Source organism: Mobula birostris, chromosome 18 (assembly GCF_030028105.1).
Source record: "Mobula birostris isolate sMobBir1 chromosome 18, sMobBir1.hap1, whole genome shotgun sequence".
In the NCBI taxonomy this organism is placed as follows: Eukaryota; Metazoa; Chordata; class Chondrichthyes; order Myliobatiformes; family Myliobatidae; genus Mobula; species Mobula birostris.
In genome coordinates, this window is record NC_092387.1 from 8094868 (window position 1) to 8119062 (window position 24195).

The window sequence follows — 24195 nt, forward strand, 5'->3', positions numbered from 1 at the left end:
ACATTTATTTGGTATTTTACGTGCTAACATAGAGGACAATTAATATTTATAAAGTATGGATAAGGCTGTCTTCGAAACTACCTGTAAACTTCACACTTCCATCCGCAGCATCTGGCTAGTATTCCGATATTCACAGCTTTTAGGAAATGCGTTGTTGTGAACTTAATGCACAGTACTTTGTCAAACAGAAGATTAGTAGCCAGAGTAATTTAAGTGTAAATGAATGATCTACCCAAAAACTCGCTGTTACAGAAGCTAGGTAGAAATCTGAAAAACAGGTCTTCCGGAGTAGTATCTCTGGTTTGCTGTCTGTACCACATGCCAGTGAGGGGAAGGATAGGATGATTTGGCAGTTGGCTGTGTGGCTGAGGAACCGGTGCAGGGGGCAGGGATTCAGATTTCTGGATCATTGGGATCTCTTCTGGAGAAGGTACGATCTGTACAAAAGGGATGGGTTACACTTGAACCCAAGGGGGTTCCTGCTGGCAGGTTGGCTAGAACGGTTGGGGAGGGTTTAAACTAATTTGGCAGCGGGGTGGATGAGGAAGTTAGTCCTGACGAAGGGTCTCGTCCTGAAACGTCGACTGTACCTCTTCCTAGAGATGCTGCCTGGCCTGCTGCGTTCACCAGCAACTTTGATGTGTGATGGATGGGGAAGCTGGTGTACTACACAAGCAGGTGCATTGTGTAGTGAGACAGTGAGGAAGGACAGGCAGATGACAAGGCAAAATTGCAGTCAGTGAGTTCGTGTAAAAGAGGGCCAAAATCAAAAAAGTGTGATGAAGAAAGGACTGAAAATGTTATATTTGGATGCACATACTATATGGAATAAGGCAGATGATCTTGTGGTGCAGTTAGAGATTGGCAGATCAGATGTTATGGGCATCACAGAGTTGTGGCTGAAAGATCATAGTTGGAGCTTAATGTCCAAGGATCCACACTGTATCAAAAAGACAGGTAGGTAGGGAACTGGAGTGGGCTGGCTCTGTTGGTAAAGAAATGAAGCCAAATCCTTAGAAAGAGGAGACATAGGTTCAGAAGATGTAGAATCTTTGTAGGTAGAGTTAAAGTGCAAACTGATTGGAGTTATATACAAGCCTCCGAACAGTAGCCAGGATGTGCACTACAAATTACAATGAAGATGGAAAGGGCAGGTGAAAAGGACGTGGGGGGTTTCAATATGCAAGTAGATCAGGAAAATCAGGTTGGTACTGGATCCCAGTAGAAGTAATTTGTAGAATGTCTACAAGATGGCTTTTTAGAGCGGCTTGTGGTTGAGGTTACTAAGGGAACGGCAATTCTGGATTGGATGTTATGTAATTACCCAGATTTGATGAGGAAGCTTAAGGTAAAGGAACTCTAATGAGGTAGTGGTCATAATATAATAGAATTCACCCTGTAGTTTGAGAGGGAGAAGAAAAGTCAGATGTATCGGTATTATAGTGGAGTAAGTGGAATTACAGAGGCATGAAAGAGAACTGGCCAAAATTGATTGGAAGGGGACACTAGCAGGGATGATAGCAGAGCAGTAATGGCTGGAGTTTCTGGGAGAAATTCAGAAGGCTTGGGAAAGATGCATCCCAAAGATGAAGCAATATTCTAAAGGGAGGATGAGGCAACCGAGGCTGACAAGGGAAATCAAAGCCAACATAAAAGCACAAGAGAGGGCCCTGGGTGCCAGGGTCCATGATGTATCAGAGCAGCTGCAGAATATTCTCAAACAAGTATTGTCTGTGAGGACGAATGTTTCAGTTTGTATGATGTATACACTCTCTGATAATAAACAGAACCATCTGAACAGCCAGAGGTCATGGTGCATATTGGCACCAACGACGTAGAAAGAAAAGGGGACACCTATTAGCAAAACAAGATTTTTATCGGTATTTGCAGATGTGACAGTATGTTAATAGGAGGGTGAAAAATGTAACCGAGGCAAGTATATGTTTGATAGAACTGTTTAGAAAAGCATATAATTCAGATAACGGTAGTAGGATCATATCAAGCATGTCTAAAGCTTTGTCAAGTCTTAAAACACACTCAACTTCATACATTAAAACAAAATGGGAGAAGGAAGGAGGGATAACTATATCTGAGGAAGGGGGGGAGGGGGAACATCAACTCAGACCATGAGAGGCCTGCGTCTGGCATTTTCATGCCTTACGAGGCGCAGATTGGAAGTCTGTGTGGGCCGCCACTCCTCGCAAAGACACTAGAGCAATGTGTAGTTAAGTGCCTTGCTCAAGGACACAAACATGTTGCCACAGCTGAGGCTCAAACTAGCGACCTTGAGATAACTAGACGAACGCCTTAACCACTTAGCCATGTGCCCAACACTACATATCTGAGGAAGAATGGACAATAATATGGAGGTATCAATGGAAGTGTACCAGTTCACAGAAATGGAGGGAGTTTGGATGGAAAAGCTTGATAAGATATTTTATTACACCCTCTCAGAAATCCCATTATGATAGTAACCTCCCTGTTTGCTGGAGAAATTGTGGAAATCAAAATGCAAACCATTATCATATTTTCTGGGAATGCCCCGTTATCAAAGATTATTGGAGTGAGATACACAACACCCTACAAGACCTTTTTAAATGTGAAATACCCTTATAAAGTAAGACCGTATATTTTGGGTATATACCTCAAGAATGGTCGAAAAGAGATAAATATTTAATGAATATACTGCTGGTAGCTGGTAAAAAGACCCTTACCAGGAAATAGTTATCACAGGAGAGCCCAACTTTAAACGCATGGATGGTAATTACAATGGACATTTACAAAATGGAGAAGATAACAGCATCTGTCAATCATAAATTGGAACAATTTGATTCATACTGGGGAAAATGGTTTGACTACATAACACCCCATAGACCTGATTTTATTCTCATAAATCAATGATCACTCCCTACTTGTACATAGTTTTCCTTTTGTTAGTTCTTTATTTTCTTTCTTTTCTGTAAGTGTATACCTCAGATAAATACTATGTGGAGTTTTGTGGCAAACATGAATATATGATACTGTATATACATACAGTAACTGAAATACATCTTATGGAAATGTTTGTATGATACTGAATTTCAATAAAAACATAAATTACAAGAAAAAACAGAAAGAAAAGGGGAAGGGGTCTTACACAGTGAGTATATAGAGTTAGGAAAAAGGCTGAAGAGAAGGGTCTCCAAGGTTATAATCTCCAGTATACTCCCAGTCCCATAGGCTAGTGCAGGTAGGAGTGGGGTGAAAGCACGGATGAATGAGTGGCTGAGGAGATGGTGCAGGGGGCAGGGTTTCAGGTTCTTGGATCACTGGAACATTTTATGGGGAAACAGAAACCTGTACAAGGGGGACAGGCTGTACCTGAACTGGAGGAGAACCAATATCCTGGCCAGGAGGTTTGCTGATGCTGCTCGGGAGGGTTTAAACTAGTATTGCCGGGGGTTGGGAACTGGAGCCACAGCTCAGTAAGGGAAGGTTTGGATTGGAAGCTAGATGGCAGGGAAAGTATTGAAAGGCCAAGGTGAAATAATAAGGAATGATGGATCAGATCGATGGAAATGTGGTTATTTTAATGCTAGGAGTATTATGGGTAAAGATGATGAGCTTAGAGCATGGATCAGTATGTGGAACTACGATGTAGCTGTTACAGAAACTTGGTTGTGAGAGCGGTAGGAATGGGTGATTAATGTGCCAGGTTTTCAGAGTTCTAGAAAAGATAGAGGAGGAAGTAAAAGAGGGTGGGAAGTTGCACCTCTGGTCAGGGACAATATCACAGCTGCACACAAGAGACATAATGGAGGGCTCAGACACTGAGACTATTTGGGTGGAACTCAGGAATAGGAAGGGGGCCATCACACTGATGGGATTGTACTACAGACCCCCAGTAGCCACCGGGACATTGAGGAACAGGTATGTAATCAGATTAAGGAAATGTGTAAAGATGATAAGGTTGTTGTCATGGGGGATTTCAACTTCCCTAATATAAACAGGGACCTTCTTAGTGCAAGGGGTTTAGATGGGGCTGAATGTGTTAAGTGTATCCAGGATGGTTTCTTAAATCAATACATGGACGGTCCAGTGAGAGGAGGGGCTGTAGTGGGCCTGGTGTTGGGTACTGGTCCTGGCCAGTGACTGACCTTTCAGTGGATGAACAGTGACCACAACTCCTTATCTTTCAAGATAGCTAAAGATAGGGATAGGTACGGTCTTTGTAGGAGAGCTTTAAATTGGAGTAGGGCAAATTAAGATGACATTAGGCAGAAACTAAGAAGCATTAATTGGTAACACCTCTTCTCTGGCAAGTCCACATCAGACATATGGAGGGTCTTTGAAGATCAATTGCACAGAGCACAGGAAAGGCACGGTCCTTTTAGAAAGAAGAACAGGGTTGTAAAGATGAGGAAACCTTGGATGTCCAGGTGATGAATTTAGTCCAGAAGAAAAGGGAAAGGTCTGTAAAACTTCAGAAGTCGGAATCAAATGAAAGACACAAGGAGTTTAAAGAAGCCAGAAAAGAACTAAAGGAGGGAATTAGGAAAGCCAGCAGGGTCCATGAAAAGTCTTTGGCAAGTAGGGTTCAGGTGAATCCCAAGGCATTCTAAACATACATCAAGAGTAAAGGGACAACTAAGGGGAGTGTGGGACCATTCAATGATAAAGAGGGTGAGATTTGCCTGGAAGCAGAGAAAGTAGGTGAGGTACTTTGCTTCAATACTTACCAAGGAAAAGGATATGGAGGACCAGGAGATCAGTGCTGGGTGTATGAATATATTAGGGCATTTAGAGGTCAAGGAGGAGGAAGTGTTGGGCTTCCTTAGGAGTATTAAGATGGATAAGTCCCCAGGGTCTGACGGGATTTACCCCAGGTTGTTGAAGGAGGCATATGAGATTGTTGGGCTCTTGACCAGTATCTTTACATCGTCTCTAGCCACAGACGAGGTCCTGGAGGACTGGCGAGTGGCTAATGTTGTACTTCTGTTTAAGAAGGGAGAATCCTGGGAACTGTGGACTGGTGAGTCTCATGTCACTTCCAGGGAAATTACTGGAGAAAATTCTTAGGGATAGGATATATGAGCATTTAGAAGCCCATGGCGTAATTAGGGAGAGCCATCGCAGGTCTTGCCTTACCAACTCAACTGAATTTTTTTGACAAAGTGACGAGAGAGATTGATGAGGGTAGGGCAGTGGATGTTGTCTACATGGGTTTTAAGAAGGCATTTGACAGTCTGTCATGGGAGGCTAATCCAGAAGATTAAAATGCAGGGGATCCGTGGTGAATTGGCTGATTGGATTCAGAATTGGCTTGCGCACAAAAGACAGAGGGTAGTGGGTAGTGGTTGAAGGGACTTGTTTGAGCTGGAGGTCTGTAACTAGTGGTGTTCCACAGGGATCTGTGCTGGGACCTCTGCTGTTAGTAATGTATATAAATGACCTGGATGGATGGGTTAGTAAATTGGTAGATGATACCAAGATTGATGGAGTTGATTAATCAGGGTGTCAAAGGTTACAGGGAGAAGGCAGGAGAATGGAGTTCAGAGGGATAATAAATCAGCCATGATGGAATGGCAGAACGGACTCGATGGGCTGAATGGCCTAATTATGCTCCTAGGTTTTATGGTCATTTAAGAAGCTCTTAAATAGACACATGGATGACAGAAATGTGGAAGGCACTGTGGGAGGGAAGGGTTAGATTGATCTTAGATCAGCACAACATTGTGGGCCAAAAGGCCTGTATTGTGCTGCAGCAATCTACGTTTAAGGCAACATCCGTCATCACAGACCCTCACAATCCGGCTCATTCTGTTCCCCCCCCCCAACCCAGCCCATTCTATCCTCCCCACCCGCACCATTCCATCCCCCCCACCCGCACCATTCCATCCCCCCCCACCCGACCCATTCCGTTCCCCCCACCCAGCCCATTCCACCCCCCCCACCCGGCCCACTTTGTCCCCCCCCCACCCGGCCCATTCCATCCCCCCCCACGCCTGGCCCATTCCATCCCCCCCCCACACCCGGCCCATTCCATCCTCCCCACCCGGCCCATTCCATCCTCCCCACCTGGCCCATTCCATCCCCCCCACACCCGGCCCATTCCATCCCCCCCCACACCCGGCCCATTCCATCCTCCCCACCTGGCCCATTCCATCCCTCCCCCACCTGGCCCATTCCATCCCCCTCCCACCTGGTCCATTCCATCCTCCCCACCTGGCCCATTCCATCCCTCCCCCACCTGGCCCATTCCATCCCCCTCCCACCTGGTCCATTCCATCCCCCCCCCCACCTGGCCCATTCCATCCTCCCCACACCCGGCCCATTCCATCCTCCCCACCTGGCCCATTCCATCCCCCCCCACCTGGCCCATTCCATTCCCCCCCCCACACCCGGCCCATTCCATCCCCCCCCACCTGGCCCATTCCATCCCCTCCCCACCTGGCCCATTCCATTCCCCCCCCCCCACCAGGCCCATTTCGTCCCCCCTACCTGGCCCATTCCATCCTCCCCACCTGGCCCATTCCATCCCCCCCCAACCCAGCCCATTCCATCCCCCCCCACACCCGGCCCATTCCGTTCCCCCCCCACCCGGCCCATTCCATCCTCCCCACCTGGCCCATTCCGTCCCCCCGACACCCGGCCCATTCCATCCTCCCCACCTGGCCCATTCCATCCTCCCCACCTGGCCCATTCCATCCCTCCCCCACATGGCCCATTCCATCCCCCCCACACCCGGCCCATTCCATCCTCCCCACCCAGCCCATTCCATCCTCCCCACCTGGCCCATTCCATCCCCCCCCCACCTGGCCCATTCCATCCTCCCCACCTGGCCCATTCCATCCCTCCCCCACATGGCCCATTCCATCCTCCCCACCCAGCCCATTCCATCCTCCCCACCCAGCCCATTCCATCCTCCCCACCCGGCCCATTCCATCCCTCCCCCACCTGGCCCATTCCATCCCCCCCACCTGGCCCATTCCATCCCCCCCCCACCTGGCCCATTCCATTCCCCCCCCTACACCCGGCCCATTCCATCCCCCCCCCACCTGGCCCATTCCACCCCCCCCCACCTGGCCCATTCCACCCCCCCCCACCTGGCCCATTCCACCCCCTCCCCCACCTGGCCCATTCCATCCCCCCCCCCACACCCGGCCCATTCCATTCCCCCCCCCCACACCCGGCCCATTTTGTCCCCCCTACCTGCCCATTCCATCCCCCCCCCACCTGGCCCATTCCACCCCCCCCCCACCTGGCCCATTCCATCCCCCCCCCCACACCCGGCCCATTTTGTCCCCCCTACCTGCCCATTCTATCCCCCCCTCCACCTGGCCCATTCCACCCCCTCCCCCACACCCGGCCCATTCCATCCCCCCCCCACACCCGGCCCATTTTGTCCCCCCTACCTGCCCATTCCATTCCCTCCCCCACCACCTGGCCCAGTCCATCCCCCCCCCCCACCCAGCCCATTCCATTCCCCCCCCCCCCACCCGGCTCATTCCACCGTCACCATCCAGCTCATTCCATCTTCTCACAGCTCCGATTGGCAGGAGGTACAGAATCCTGAAGTCCCATACCACCAGCGTCAACTTCTCCTGACCCTTTTGGTTCTAGAACCAATCAGCACAACCCTCATCACTACAGTTAGCTAAACCATGATCACTCTGATCACTTTACGCTAAAATGCATATTTTTCTGTTCTAAATGTGCTTTTCCTTACAAAATTCTGTACAATTTACATTTCTTTTTGATGAATGCTGCTTATCTGATGGTGTTTGCCTGTGATGATGCTGCCAAGTAAGTTTTGCATTGCCCCTGTACACTTGACTTTGACTTTGACAAGTGAAGGTGGTGAGACCCAGGAGGGAGAGCAGGAACTACAAGACCACAAAGCCATAAAACGTAGCACCAGAAATAGACCATTTGGCCCATCAAATCTGTCATTCCATCGTGGCAGATTTATTATGCCTCCCAACCTCATTCTCCTGCCTTCTCCGTGTAACCTTTGACACCCTGACTAATCAAGAACCTATCAATCTCTGCTTTACATATACCAAATGACTTGGCCACTCACCCACTAGAGGGAAGACATCTTCTGCCCCCACCCCCTGCCGATCTGTGTACCCCCTCCTGCTCACTCAGATCAGCACCAGATGTGTCTGCTTGTGTGATTTTGCTCTTCAGCTGATACCTGTTTCATTGCAGAGACCTGGCTGCTCGGAACTGCTTGGTTTCTGAGAAGAACGTGCTGAAGATCAGTGATTTTGGCATGTCCCGTGAGGAGGAGGACGGTGTCTACTCTTCCACTGGGGGGATGAAGCAGATTCCAATCAAGTGGACGGCACCTGAGGCACTCAATTACGGTGGGTTGTGTTTGCTCTGAGGCCAATCAGCCTCTTCTTTCATAAAATATGCCTTACTCCCCAAAATGGAGACAGGAAGTACAGCGCGCGCCTTTCTCTACATTCAGTTTTACTGGCGTTCCGGAGTCGGGAAGTGGTGCCGACTGGCACATTCCAGGGTGCTGAGGGACACACTGAAACTGCAGGAAAGATCCACGCTGTGTGGTCCCACTGCCTCTGGACGTTGAGGGAATGAGCCCCTGTGTGACAGCCTCTTCCACACTCCACTAATGCACTGTGTAAAGAGTGACCCTGGTGTTTTTAAGAGCTTTATAGTCATCTGAGGCGATAGTGGTCGTGGAGAGCTGAGCACTAAGCCTGAGCCCTCCTGTATGTGCAGCTCATGGTGGGTGGTGGGACGGAGGGGGTGGGGAAATCACAGAGTAGAGAACAGCACAACACAGGAACTGGCCCTTTGGCCACAGGGTTCTGAATCAACCCAATTAGTGATCAGACAGCCAGTTCAACTAATCCCCTCTGCCAACACAATGTCCATTTCCTTCCACTTTCCTTGCACTCGTGTCAGTCTAAGCAACTCTTGAAAGTCCAAATGTGTCTGCCTCTCCCACCACCCCAGACAACTCGTTCCAGGCACCCAGCTCTCTCTGTGTTTTAAAAAAAAACTTGCCTCTCACTTCTTTGAAGTTAGCCCCTCTCACCTTAAGTCATGCCTTCTGGTATTAGACATTTCAAAACTTCGGAAAAAGATTTTATTGTCTGTTTATCTCTGCCTCTCATAATCTTATAAACCTGTATCAGATTTCCCTTGGCCTCTGCCGCTGCAGAGAGAACAACCCATGTCTATCCAGCCTCTTGCTTTTGAACATACTGTCCAGTCCAGGAAGATGTTTATCCTTTCTGAGTTCCTTTCACTTAGTTGCTGCAATATATTTTGTGATAAGGTGTGTTTCCCGAGCATTGTAGGCATGCCATATTGGTGTTAGAATATGCAGCTTCCCATCTCCCTAGTTCCAGTCAGATCAACAGGGACATGAAGCAGAGGTGGCCGGCGTCTCACTGCGATCTCCCTTCACAAAGACCCAACTCTGAGAGCTTGGACTGCACACCACGTCTGGTGTGGGGCCTAGGGCCTGGGGCCAAATGTAGGATCACATCTGGTAGTCAGGGGTTAAGTGTGGACACGCACTCTATGGTCAGAGGTGTGGACACAGCTTATGACTAGCCTGAGAACTAGAACATTCAGGATGAAGGGAATTTTGGGATGCAGAGTCAGGAAGGACAGCCAATACGGTACGCAAAGTGTTGTATCTAAATGCACATAGTATAAGAAGTAAGGTGGATGATCCTGTTGCAATATTACAGGTTGCCAGGTATGATGTTGTGACCATCACTGAATCATGACTGAAGGATGGCTGTAGTTGGGAGTGTCCAAAGTTACACGTTATATCAGTGGGATAAAGGAGGTGGTGTGGCTCTGCTGGTAAAGAATGGCATCAAATCGGTAGAAAGATGTGTCATAGGATTGGAAGATGATGAATCCTTGTGGGTTGAGTTAAGAAACTGCAAGGGTAAAACACGCTGATGGCAGTTATATACAGGCCTCCCAACAGTGGCTGGGAGGTGGACCACAGGTTACAACAGGAAATAGAAAAGGGGAGTCAAGAGGGCAATGTTATGGCAGTCATGGGAGATTTTAACATGTAGGTTGATTGAAAAAATCAGGTTGGTAATGGATCTCAAAAGAGTGAGTTTGTTAAATGCCTAAGAGATAGCTTTTTAGAGCAGTTTGTTGTTGAGCCTACTTGGGGATCAGCTATACTGGATTGGGTGTTATGTAATGAACCAGAGGTGATTAGGGAGCTTAAGGTAGAAGAACCCTTAGGAGCCAGTGATCACAATATGATTGTGCTCAAATTGAAATTTGATAGGGAGAAAGTAAAATCTGATGTAGCAGCATTTCAGTGGAGTAAGGCAGTAGTCCCCAACCACCGGGCCGCAAAGCATGTGCTACTGGGCCGCGAGGAAACGATGTGATTTGGCGATATGAAACGATATGAGTCAGCTGCATCTTTCCTCATTCCCTGTCACATCCACTGTTGAACTTGAACGCACGCGAGGTCATCAGTCAGTCATTAACCTACAACTACTCGATGAGTAAAAACAAACGTCGCTTGAGAGTTTCTTTGGAAGAGATGGTAGGGGACATAAAAGGCCTAACAATGATGATAATGCAGAGACAGCTGAGGCCAAGACTGCAAAAAAAAGAAAACTTCCTTCAATAGAAAATATGACGAGTCGTACATTAAAATATGGCTTTATTGCAATCGGTGTCTTGCACGCTCCATGCCCCCTGTGTGTGATATGTGGAGACAAGCTGTCTAATGAGGCAATGAAGCCCTCAAACTGCTTCGGAACCTTGAGTCCAAGCACCCTGCACTTAAAGACAAACCCGTTGAGTTTTCTGAACGGAAAAAACGTGAGCAAGCGGAACAGAAGCAAGTGCTGCGAGCCACCACCTCCACAAATGCTGCTGCTCTGAGAGCGTCGTACTTAGTGGCTGGCCGTATTGCTAAGGCTAAGAAGCCTTTCACTGTTGGTGAAGAATTGATTCTGCCTGCTGCCAAGGACATGTGCCGTGAACTGTTGGGAGAAGTTGCAGCTAACAAGATAGAAACATAGAAAATAGGTGCAGGAGTAGGCCATTCGGCCCTTCGAGCCTGCACCGCCGTTCAGTATGATCGTGGCTGATCATCCAACTCAGAACCCTGTACCTGCCTTCCCTCCATACCCTCTGATCCCTTTAGTCACAATGGTCATATCTAACTCCCTCTTAAATATAGCCAATGAACTGGCCTCAACTGTTTCCTGTGGCAGAGAATTCCACAGATTCACCACTCTCTGTGTGAAGAAGTTTTTCCTCATCTCGGTCCTAAAAGGCTTCCCCTTTATCCTCAAACTGTGACCCCTCGTTCTGGACTTCCCCAACATCGGGAACAATCTTCCTACATCTAGCCTGTCCAATCCCTTTAGAATTTTATACGTTTCAATAAGATCCCCCCTCAATCTTCTAAATTCCAGAGAGTATAAGCCTAGTCAATCCAGTCTTTCATCATATGAAAGTCCTGCCATCCCAGGAGTCAATCTGGTGAACCTTCTTTATACTCCCTCTATGGCAAGAATGTCTTTCCTCAGATTAGGGCACCAAAACTGCACACAATACTCCAGGTGTGGTCTCACCAAGGCCTTGTACAACTGCAGTAGTACCTCCCTGCTCCTGTACTCGAATCCTCTTGCTATGAATGCCAGCATACCATTCGCCTTTTTCACCGCCTGCTGTACCTGCATGCCCACTTTCAATGACTGGTGTACAATGACACCCAGGTCTCGTTGCACCTCCCCTTTTCCTAATCAGCCACCATTCAGATAATAATCTGTTTTCCTATTTTTGCCACTAAAGTGGATTACCTCTCATTTATCCACATTAAATTGCCATGAATTTGCCCACTCACCTAACCTATCCAAGTCACCCTGCATCCTCTTAGCATCCTCCTCACAGCTAACACTGCCGCCCAGCTTTGTGTCATCCGCAAACTTGGAGATGCTGCATTTAATTCCCTCATCCAAGTCATTAATATATATTGTAAACAACTGGGGTCCCAGCAGTGAGCCTTGCGGTACCCCACTAGTCACTGCCTGCCATTCTGAAAAGGTCCCACTTATTCCCACTCTTTGCTTCCTGTCTGCCAACCAATTCTCTATCCACATCAATACCTTACCCCCAGTACCGTGTGCTTTAAGTTTGCACACTAATCTCCTGTGTGGGACCTTGTCAAAAGCCTTTTGAGAATCCAAATATACCACATCCACTGGTTCTCCCCTATCCACTCTACTAGTTACATCCTCAAAAAATTCTATGAGATTTGTCAGACATGATTTTCCTTTCACAAATCCATGCTGACTTTGTCCAATGATTTCACCGCTTTCCAAGTATGCTGTTCCAAATAGCATAGGTTTCTCTTTCAGCTACCACAGTTTCAAGGAGAGTTGATGACATAGCGGAGGACATCGAAGCACAGCTGTTGGAACGGCTTAACGAGTCTGGTTTCACTACCCAAGTCAAAGAGGTTGCTCCTGAATGCCAGTCTACGCACTGTGTCACACACTGGGAAATGCTGGCTAGCCGAAAAATGTCACCTGATCTTAACAGCATATTGAGTGACGTTGTTGAAGTTATCAATCACATCAAAGCAAAAGCCCTTAATTGACGTCTGTTTGAGCAGCTTTGCGAGGAAATGGATGCAGAGCACAAAGGCCTTCTCTTACACACTGAAGTCAGGTGGCTATCAAGGGGGATTGCCCTGGCCAGGGTTTTTGAGTTAAGAGAGCAGCTACAGAGATTTCTTTCAAGAAAAAAGTCACCACTGGCAGTACTCTTTAGTGACGAGGAGTGGATAGCAAAACTCGCTTATCTGTGTGACATTTTCAGCCTCCTCAATGAACTCAATTTGTCACTTCGGGGGAGAATGACAATTGTCTTCAAGTTGGCAGATAAAGTGTCAGCTTTCACAGCCAAACTGGAACTGGGGGGTCAGCGAGTGGATAGAGGCATATTTGACATGTTCCCAACATTAGCTGGGAATTTGGGGGAGACTGAGGCTCACAGCTGGTGCACGAACACCTGTCTTCGCTGTCGACAGAACTCGAGCGTTATTTCCCAACCGCAAATGACCCAAGTCGTGCAAAGGAATGGGTCCGTGACCCATTTGTGAATGTCCCCGGTGAATCATCTATGTCAGCGCGGGAAGAAGATCAACTCCTCGAGCTTGCAAGTGACGATGGGCTGAAAAGTATGTTTGACATAACATCTCTGCCAACATTCTGGATCAAAGTCAAGGGTGAATATCCTGAGATAGCCACGAAAGCACTGAAAACATTGCTTCCATTTCCAACATCATATCTCTGCGAAGCGGAGTTTTCTGCAGTGAATGCAACGAAAACTAAATTGTGGAATAGACTGGACATAAGGAACCCCCTTATGACATAATTGACTTATCACTATATTCATGCGAGGAAAATATGCGCTGTGTGTTTAATATTAAATTTGTTAGATAAACCCTTTTAGAACAAAATTGAGTGTATTAGCCACCGATAAGTGACTTACAGTTGACTTATCACCTATATTCCGGTCGTGATTAACACCCCCCGTGGTCGGCCGGTCAGCAAGAATATTGCCAATATTAAACCGGTCCGTGGTGCAAAAAAGGTTGGGGACCCCTGGAGTAAGGGAAATTACACTGGAATGAGGGAGGAGTTGGCCAGGGTAAATTGGAAGGAGCTGCTGGCAGGGATGTCAGCAGAGCAGCAATGGTGTGCATTTCTGGGAAAAATGAGGAAGGTGCAGGACGTGTGTATTCCAAAAATGCAGAAGTACTCAAATGATGAAATAGTAAAATCATGGCTGACAAGGGAAGTCGAAGCTATTGTAAAAGCAAAAGAAAGGACATACAACAAAGTAAAAATTAGTGGGAAGATAGAGGATTGGGAAGTTTTTAAAAATCTGCAGAGCAACTAAAAAAAATCATTAGGAGGTAAACGATGAAATATGAAAGCAAGCTAGGAAATAATATCAAAGTGGATAGTAAAAGTTTTTTCAAATATGTTAAAAATAAAAGAGAAATGAGAGTGGATATAGGACCGCTAGAAAATGAGGCAGGAGAAATAATAACGGGGGACAAGGAGATGGCTGATGAACTAAATGATTATTTTGCATCAGTCTTCACTGTGGAAGACACTAGCAGTATGCCTGATGTTGTAGTGTGTGAAGGAGGAGAAGTGAGTCCAGTTACTGTTACAAGAGAGAAGGTGCTCAGAAAGCTGAAAGACCTAAAGGTACTTATGTCATCCAGACCAGAGGAACTGCACCCTAGGGTTCTGAAAGAGGTGGCATTAGGGTTTGTGGTGTCATTAGAAATGATCTTTCAAAAATCATTGGACTCTGGCATGGTGCCAGAGGGCTGAAAAATTGCAAATGTTACCCCACTCTTTAAGAAAGGAGGAAGGCAGCAGAAGAAATTATAGACCAGTTAGCCTGACCTCAGTGGTTGGGAAGATGTTGGAGTCAATTGTTAAGGATGAGGTGATGGAGTACTTGGTGACACAGGATAAGATAGGACAAAGTCAGCATGGTTTCCTTCAGGGAAAATCCTGCCTGACGAACCTGTTGGAATTCTTTGAGCAAATTACAAGTAGGATAGGTAAAGGGGATGCAGTGGATGTTGTATATTTGGACTTTCGGAAGGCCTCTGACAAGGTGCCACACATGAGGCTGCTTACCAAGTTAGGAGCCCGTGGTATTACAGGCAAGTTACTAACATGGTTAGAACATTGGCTGATTGGTAGGAGGCAGCAAGTGGGAATAAAAGAATCCTTTTCTGGTTGGCTGCCAGTGACTAGTGGTGTTCCACAGGGGTTGGTGTTAGGACCACTTCTTTTTATGCTGTACATAAATGATTTAGATGATGGAATAGATGGCTTTGTTGCCAAGTTTGCAAATGATACGAAGATTGGTGGAGGGGCAGGTAGTGTTGAGGAAATGGGTAGGATGCAGAAGGACTTAGATTAGGAGAATAGGCGAGAAAGTGGCAAATGAAGTACAATGTTGGAAAATGCATGGTCATACACTTTGATAGCAGAAATAAATGTACAGACTATTTTCTAAACGGGGAGAAAATCCAGGAATCTGAGATGCAGACGGACTTGGGAGTCCTTGTGCAGAACACCCTGAAGGTTAACTTGCAGGTTGAGTCAGTGGTGAGGAAGGCAAATGCCCTGTCAGCATTCATTTCAAAGAGGTCTAGAATACAAGAGCAGGGATGTGATGCTGAGGCACTGGTGAGGCTTCACCTTGAGTATTGTAAACAGTTTTGGGTCCCTCATCTTAGAAAAGATGTGCTGGCATTGGAGAGAGTCCAGAGGAGGTTCACAAGGATGATTCCAGGAATGAAGGGGTTAGCATACAAGGAGCGTTTGATGGCTGTGGTCTGTACTGACTGGAATTCAGAAGAATGAGGGGGGATCTCATTGAAACCTTTCGGATGTTGAAAGGCCTCGACAGAATAGATGTGGAAAGGAAGTTTCCCATGGTGGGAGAGTCTAGGACAAGAGGGCACAGCCTCAGGATAGAGGGGCGCTCTTTCAAAACAGAGATGTGGAGACATTTCTTTAACCAAAGGATGGGGAATTAGTGGAATTTGTTGTCACATGCAGCTGTGGAGGCCAGGTCGTTGGGTGTATTTAAGGCAGAGATTGATAGGTTCTCAATTGGACATGGCATCAAAGGTTACGGGGAGAAGGCCGGGAACTGGGGTTGAGGAGGAGAAAAAAAAGGATCAGCTATGATTGAATGGTGGGGCAGACTCGATGGGCCAAATGGCCTAATTCTGCTCCTATGTCTTATGGTCTTATGAATGTCAGGAAGCATTTCCTGAATCAAAGGGGCTCGGAAGTGCTAAGCAATTCTCCTCTGAAGAGTTGCAAATGAGAAAATCAACTCTCTGTCTCCAACCTGAGTGTCCTGGTTTTATCAGATATAGGGGAATGTGTATCTGAGGCAATGCATGAGACAACTGGGGAACTCCGCAGCCTCTGTGGAGAGAGATGGACAGTCGACATTTCGGGCGGAGATCCTTCATCGGGACTCAATGTTGACTGTCCATCTCCCTCCACAGACGCTGCCTGACTGAGTTTCTCCAGCATTTCCTGTGTTGCTTCCGGTTCAGGCAGGTGCAGAATCTGTGTCGCTGTGCATCTGAGTGGAATACTGTCCCTGATCTATTTCTGATGAAGAAATCTGGAAGTCAAAGTATACAAATGGAAATATGGAAATACTGTATAGTGATAGAAATATTTAAATAAAATGGAAGTATAGAATATAGAAATAGAGAAACACAGTAATATAGACAGACGGGCACCTTCCAATCTCCATCCAGTAAACAGGAGTCACCTGCCACTCATTTCCAACACATCACCTGCAGCCTATTTAAACCCAGCTTTCATCCACAGCCCTTTTTTCACTCATTGAACCAGACAATATAGATATACAGATAGAGGAATAGAAAGATAGTGAAATATAGATCGTAAGTATAGACTAGAAATATAGGAATGGAAATATAGATGTGAAGGATGGGAAGTGCGTTTGTGTTTCCTGTGTAAAACTGTTGAAAGACATCTAGCTCAATGCCTGGAGGCCCAGCTGTCTGCCTCTGTTTATTGACCGAGTTGGTTACGTCACAGGCCGGTTCACCACGGAGAGTGATATCTGGAGTTACGGTATACTGCTGTGGGAGACCTTCACACTGGGCTCAACCCCGTATCCAACAATGACGAATCAGCAAACCCGTGAGGAGGTTGAACAAGGTGAGAGTTCACACAACGATAGAACAATGTTATGAATGTTACAAGACTCTCGGATTTTACATAATTAACATTGTGTCTCCACCTGTTCCCTAAAAAATGACAGCACTGAATATGGGAGATTTACTCTGTATTTGACCTGTGCTTTCCAATGGCTGGCAGTGTGTGATGGGACGGTGTGGAGGAAGCTTCACTCAGAGTCTGACCCTGGGAGTATGTGATGGGAAGGTGTAGAGGGAGCTTCACTCAGAGTCTGACCCTGGGAGTGTGTGATGGGAAGGTGTAGAGGGAGCTTCACTCAGAGTCTGACCCTGGGAGTGTGTGATGGGACAGTGTAGAGGGAGCTTCACTCAGAGTCTGACCCTGGGAGTATGTGATGGGAAGGTGTAGAGGGAGCTTCACTCAGAGTCTGACCCTGGGAATGTGTGATGGGAAGGTGTAGAGTGAGCTTCACTCAGAGTCTGACCCTGGGAGTGTGTGATGGGACAGTGTAGAGGGAGCTTCACTCAGAGTCTGACCCTGGGAGTATGTGATAGGAAGGTGTAGAGGGAGCTTCACTCAGAGTCTGACCCTGGGAGTGTGTGATGGGAAGGTGTAGAGGGAGCTTCACTCAGAGTCTGACCTGTGCTATTCTTGCCCTGGGACTGAATGATACCAGCAGTGGGAGTGTTTTATTCTAAAGCCGAAGCTTTAGCCGGTGGCCACTGCTGGGCTCTGACTCCGGCCACAGGCAGGACTGTACCGAAGTCCCTGGGCCTCCAGCAGCCTGCTGGCCTGTGTCTCGGGAACAGTGAGGAAGGGAGCTCTGGCCATGGTTCAGAATCTCCTGTAGCTGATGGCCACTTTGGGGTGACACAGTACGGTAGCAGTTAGTCTAACACCCTACAACAGCATCTGTAAGATTGAGGCACAGTCGCCGCTGAAAGGAGTTTGTACGTTCTCCCCGTGACCACGTAGGCTTCCTCCAGGTGCTCTAGCTTCTCCCCACAGTCCCAAGACAGACTAGTTGGGTGCGCTGCGTTGGCGCTGGAAGCACGGTGACACTTGCGGGCTGCCCCCAGCACATCTTCGCACTCTGGTGGTGGATGATGCAAACAGTGCATTTTACTGTATCTTTTTCGATGTACACCTGACAAGTAAATATCTTGGTCTTTCTTTCCTTGCCGTGCTTCTTGCCCTAGGCTACCGCATGGACTCTCCAGACTCCTGCCCAGAAGAGATTTACAACATAATGACCCGCTGCTGGGAGTACGATCCGAAGAGACGGCCGAGTTTCAGCACCATCCACCAACAACTTGTAAGCATCAGGAAGAAGTGGAAGTGAATCTGGAAGTTCTGCTTTCTGCAGTCAGCTGTTTCCCGAGTGTGTGTGTGGGTGCGCACTGTGCACAGGGACCAGCAGACTGGACAGTAACATTCCAATGCTTAACGTCTTGGGGAAGCTCTTGTCGGCAGCCCTGATGAAGGATCTCAGTCTGAAACATCAACACTTTATTCCTCTCCATAGCTGCCGGCTGACCTGCTGAGCTCCACCAGCATTTTCCGTGTTGCTGATTTGGATTTCCTGCAGAATCTCTTGTGTATGTCTTGCTAGTGATGCACATGTAAAGTAATTGCAATTTTTTTTCCTGTGTAATGTTGTGAGAGGGTAATACTTCCTCTCTCGGTCAGTCAGTGTCCCGAGCCGCACATTCACAATGTGAAGCTGTCTTTGCGCTGAGCCAGCAGTTGGGTTCAACCTTGGCTTTGGCAGACAAGCAACACTACCCTTGTGTCTCTCTTCCTCCTCCGACTGCCAGCAGGAAGCGGTGTGGGTTTGCCTGTACCTATCGCTGCCCTACGATTCCCTAACGAGGGGTCCAACCCCTTCCCGGGCAGTGTGGCAACAGAGGGCGAGGCAACTGCAAACAGCCTGCGAGGTGATTATTCAGGATGATAGGTTGGTGGCTGCTGATCTTTGGTTCAAGTTCAAGTTTAATTCCCATTCAACTATGCACATGAATACAGCCAAAAGAAACCGTGTTCCTCTGGGCCAAGGTGCAAAGCACAGAACCAACAGCACACAGCACATATAATTATCATAGTAGAAAACACACAATTACAAAAAAAGAATAGCCCACATCCCCAAGTGTCATGGCCTGTAGATTGCTGGTGCACGGATGTTGTCCTGGGGCCATGTTTCTGCAAGAGCATCCCACAGCAGTTCCTGATAACATGCTAGTGCAGCCGCAGATGAATGCAATCTAGCTTGTCTTTCACCAAGTGAACACTGGGGGGCAGCATGACAGGAGGGCCAATCCCCAACCCAGTGTGGAATCCAGCCCTGGCAATGAAAGGCTGTCACACCACCCTTTCATTGCCAGTGAAGAACTGGGGCATTCCACTGGATGAGGCTTCACCCCAGTCTCGTGATCCTAACTCCCTTAGGTTGTAGGGTGCAGGGAATAGTCTCTTTCAGTCACTTCACCCAGAGCAATGCTCCCTGTAAGGTCTGCGTGCACACACATCTTTTGCTACTAGCGCACAAAGGAATTTAAACTCCACACAAAAGATCTTCACCCTTGACCTTGTTGGCATATTTCATGATCATACACGATCACACTTCCTTTTCTGGTTTCTGATGCAGATGGTGTTGATATCGTGAAGTTTGTGATGATTTTCGAACTGGCTTATTTATACTGTTTTAATTGAAGAAATTATTGATTCACTGTGTTGAATTCCATAGAAGCAGAGCAAGTGAAGTGCAATAGAACTGCTCATTCATTTAAAGCGGAATGTTTTGTGAGAGTACAGGTGAACAAGAGCGAAAACGATCAAACCCAGAGAAGATCAAAGTTCCTATTGACAGTTATTTTATTTCCTTTAAGTAATGAACAACACACTGGACTTGGTAGTTTATTGTCCTTAGAGTAGCTTCAGGTTTATGTCCACTTAAAAATTCAGTGCGCACATGTTGTTGTCACTGGGCAAAAAATTGCACAGCACAAGGTGTTTGCGCACACTGGTCATTACAAATTAGAGGGAACGTTGACCCGGGGTGCAGACTTCGATCCTCTCCTCCTCATCCCCATCTCACTCCTTATCTAATGACTCACCTTTACTCACTGGCGTTTAGAAGAATGTGGGGGGGGGGGGGGGATCTCATTGAAACCTCCCAAATGTTGAAAGGCCTAGACAGAGTGGATGTGCAGAGGGTGTTTCCTATAGTGGGGGAGTCTGGGACCAGAAGGTACAGCCCTCAGATCAGAGATGAATTTCTTTCACCAGAGTGTAGAGAATCTGCGGAGTTCATTGTCATTGTGAAGCCTGAGTCATTAGCATATTTAAAGTGGAGGTTAGTAGGTTCTTGCTTAGTCAGGGTGTCAAAGGTTACAGGGAGAAGGCAGGAGAATGGGGTTGAGAGGGATAGTAAATCAGCCATGACAGAATGGTGGAGCAGACTCCATGGGCCAAATGGCCTCATTGTATCTAATAGTCTTATCCATGGGGCCACTGCCTGCCTGGTTCAAGTTGGATGTGTGTGGTGGTTCAGTAATTGGGCTGGTGTTACAAGTCCAGGACCACGAATCGCATCACAGCTGCTGAGGAAAATTTAAATTCATTTAAGTAACATCTAAGTGAAAAGACAGTATTAATTTCCATGATCTTCAGGGGACACTTTTTTTCAGGGGGAAGGAAATCCACCATTTTACCCAGTTTGATCTAGTCTTGGCCTCTGTCGGTCAGAGGTGACCATGGATGATGCATCCCAGCTCTCTAAGTCGACACACAAGCCAGGGCAGTACGATGCGAAGGGCAAGCTGTTGATATGCAAGCCAGGGCTGTACGACACGGAGAGCAAGCTGTTGATACGCAAGCCAGGGCAGTATGATGCGAAGGGCAAGCTGTTGCCCATGCAGCAGGCTCCTCCTCTCCACACTGCTGGGGCTCCAGCTCTGGGTTTTTCCTCGGGGTTTACTCCTGAAGCCTTCCCCATGAGTGGGTACAGCCACAAGGCAGTGGAGGTTTGAGATCAGAGTTTTCTGTTTGCTAGATGAGCTGCCAACCACAGCTGACAAGCCCCATTTGCCCAGAGTGACTGGTTTTAAGGTGACTGTATCCCACCTTTGTCCATTCTCCTGTCAGCAGGAACGGTTCCCCTAGGCTTAGTAACTGAGCCACATGTGAAGGCCAGGAGCTGGACTTGGTTGTCAGAGGCTATTGGAAACACTTGCCATATGGAGCATTTAATAGGCAGTGGGCATCCCCACTAACCCCCCCCCCCCCCCCGGAACGATCAGACTGATGCCAGAGCCAGTAACACAGCTCTGTAGGACTACTCCCTGTTCACGTGCTGACGTTTCCAGCACCATCCAGCTCCTGGGAGGGTTGCTTGTGGCATAGTACAGAGGCTATCAGTGTCTGCACCAGATACAATGTCAGATTAAGCTATATCTCTTCTGTGTGCTCATGACCAATTACTCTCCAGTTTCTGCATATTCCTCAAGCCTGTCAGCCCTACTGGGGCACAGGCTGCCGACGGCAGCTCACCAGAGTCGTCTGTCCTGGCCAGTCTTTCAAAGTGTAGCCCATGGAGGAGCATTCCTCTCTCCGGGATGAGGTCTCCAGAGCTTCGCTTTGCATTTCTAAAGCAGTGTTTATTTACCGGATGAGCTTGCCCAATCCTCCTCCTCTCGCAGCCTGAGTTTCTGCATATACCTGTCCCTACCTAGAGCCTCTCACTATCGAGCCAGCAAGGAGAACTCAAGATCCCAGGAGGTTGAAATGTGGACCATTGTCGCCCCACACTTCCAGCGCCAGATAGCATGCTCACAACTGATAAACCCTAACCCTGCTTGACTTCGGGAGGAACCCAGAGGAAACCTACCCTGCTACAGGGAGAATGGCCAAACTCCCTCAGGGCAGCGGCGGAAATTGAACCTGGGTCACTGCGCCAGCCTCTGTTACCTCACAGTTTAACGTTGAGCCAATGTAGCTGGAGCACGGTGGAGCCCTCAAAAATTTCCACAGTCGGGCAATTAATTTTGGGGACATTTGCCAAACAATTCCAGCCCAATTGTGTAAAATTCCCGTGTGCACTAGCCTGTTGAATTGTGGTCTCAGATCAAATGATCTACTGTTTCAATACTCCATTCTGCAGAGATACCCAAAGCTTCTGGCCTGATCTGACCACCAGTAGCACCCTCATTCTCTCATCCAGTCCAAGGAATGGAGCCTTCGTATTTGTACTTGACTTTTTCTTTGAATGTATTGACTTTGAAATCTAGAAAAGTGATGTCTTCCAATTGTTTGATAAAATTACACCAAGAAGGTCTGATAATGTCAGCAACGAATTAATGGGAACATTAACTGAAATTTGAAGAAACTACATGCAGAGCCAAAACGTTTGCTCCTTGTGTACCCCGTGCCCCTGTGTAAGGAAACTGCAGCCAGCTGCTTGATAATAAAGCTTAAAATGGTGTGTTTTAAACGTCAGACTCAGGTGTTAAAATGGTTCTGTGGAGTGTGTGGCGAGATAAACACAACTGTGACCTTACTAAATCGGGTTTAACATCACTGGCATATGTCATGAAATTTGTTGATTTGCAGCAGCAGTACATTGCAACACAATAAATTTCTAAAATTTCAATATGAAATATATCTAAAAATATAAAGTAAGTGCAAAAAGAGATAGTAAAACAAAATAGCGTGATAGTGTTCGTGGTCCATTCTGAAATCTGATGGTGGAGGGGAAGAAGCTGTTCCGGAAACATTGTTTTAGATTAGATTAGATTCAACTCTATTGTCATTGTGCCGAGTACAGGTACAAAGCCAATGAAATGCATTTAGCATCTGACCAGAAATGCAAAGAATAGTGTTATTTACAAAGTAACTGCGAATAAAAGAAGTGCTTACAGCACACAAATATAAAAGTACTGAGACAGTACAATACGGGTGCAATACTGCTTAGCACCGTGATGTGAGGTTCAGCAGGGTCACAGCCTCAGGGAAGAAGCTCTTCCTGTGCCTGCTGGTGCGGGAGCGGAGGCTCCTGTAGTGCCTACCAGATGGGAGGAGAGTAAAAAGTCCATGGTTAGGGTGAGATGCATCCTTGATAATGCTTTTTGCCCTGCCCAGGCAGCGTTTATGGTAGATGTTCTCAATGGTGGGCAATTGGGTGCCGATAATCTGCCGGGCAGTTTTCACCACACGCTGGAGTGCTTTGTGGTCCGATACGGGACAATTGCCATACCACACTGAGATGTAGTTGGTGAGTATGCTCTCAATGGTACAGCGGTAAAAGTCCGTCAGTATCCTGGGACAGAGGTGAGCTTTCGCCTTTTTGATCAGGATGGAGGAGTTCAGGGACCAGGTGAGATCCTCGGAAATGTGGACACCAGGGAATTTGAAGCTTGATACATGCTCCACTACAGCTCCGTTGATGTAGATGGGAACGTGAGTGTGGCTCCTAGCATGCCTGAAGTCTACAATAATCTCCTTGGCCTTCTGGGTGTTAAGAGCCAGATTGTTGTCGGCACACCACATGGCCAGGTGCTGGACCTCGTCCCTGTAGGCCGTCTCATCATCCCCTCTCGTCAGACCAACCACCGTGGTGTCGTCTGTGAACTTGATTATGGAGTTAGAACCATGTACAGGAACGCAGTCATAGGTGAAGAGGGCTCAGCACACAGCGTTGAGCCACGCCGGTGTTCAGGGTGAGAGTGGAGGAGGAGAGGTTGTCTAACTTAACTGATTGGGGTCTGTTAGTCAGAAAGTCCAAGGTCCAATTGCAGAGGGATGAGCTGATACCAAGCTGGCGAAGTTTGGCGATCAGCTTGGAGGGGATCACAGAATTGAATGCCGAACTAAAGTCAATGAGCAGCATTCTGACATAAGAGTTGGGGCTGTCCAGGTGGGTCAGGGCAGAGTGAAGTGCCGTGGAGATGGCGTCCTCTGTTGACCTGTATGTCAACATCATACTGTAGGCAAACAGTGTGTGTCTTCAGGCTCCTGTACCTCCAGCTTGATGGTAGCAATGAGAAGAGGGCATGTTCTGGGTGATGGGGTCCCTAATGATGGACACCACCTCCTTAAGGCATTGGTCCTTGAGGGTGTTGCTGGTGCCCGTGATGGAACTGGCTGAGTTTACAGTCTTTGCTGACATCCCAAGTACTGTTGCCAGAACTGCTCGGGTGCTGAGTGGTTTCTTCATTCAGACTGAACACACTGGGGGGAAAAGTCCTCTGACCTGAGATGTTGTCTCTCCATTCATTTATCTATGTATCTCTCCCCACCCCCGCAGTCCCCAGTCCCCCTCCTCCCCACTCCCTGGGCTTGACCCCAGGTCGCTGGCACTGTAGACCATCAGGCTATCGTACCGCTCCTTCCTCTATAGATGCTGCCTGACCTGCTGAGTTCCTCCGGCTCTTTGTGTATATTACCCTGGATTTCC

At 47.6% G+C, this 24195-nt stretch overlaps 1 protein-coding gene across 1 annotated transcript in view; it reads left to right on the forward strand.

The window, feature by feature from the left end:
- The window catches only part of fes (FES proto-oncogene, tyrosine kinase), a 101573-nt gene extending 79340 nt beyond the window's left edge, over positions 1-22233 (forward strand). Inside the window, exons 17-19 of the mRNA XM_072282137.1 lie at positions 8194-8351; positions 16644-16766; positions 17945-22233. Of these exons, the coding sequence (XP_072138238.1) occupies positions 8194-8351; positions 16644-16766; positions 17945-18087 (424 nt within the window). The 3' untranslated portion in view covers positions 18088-22233. The remainder of the gene's footprint in view (positions 1-8193; positions 8352-16643; positions 16767-17944) is intronic.
- Positions 22234-24195: the final 1962 nt, after the last annotated feature.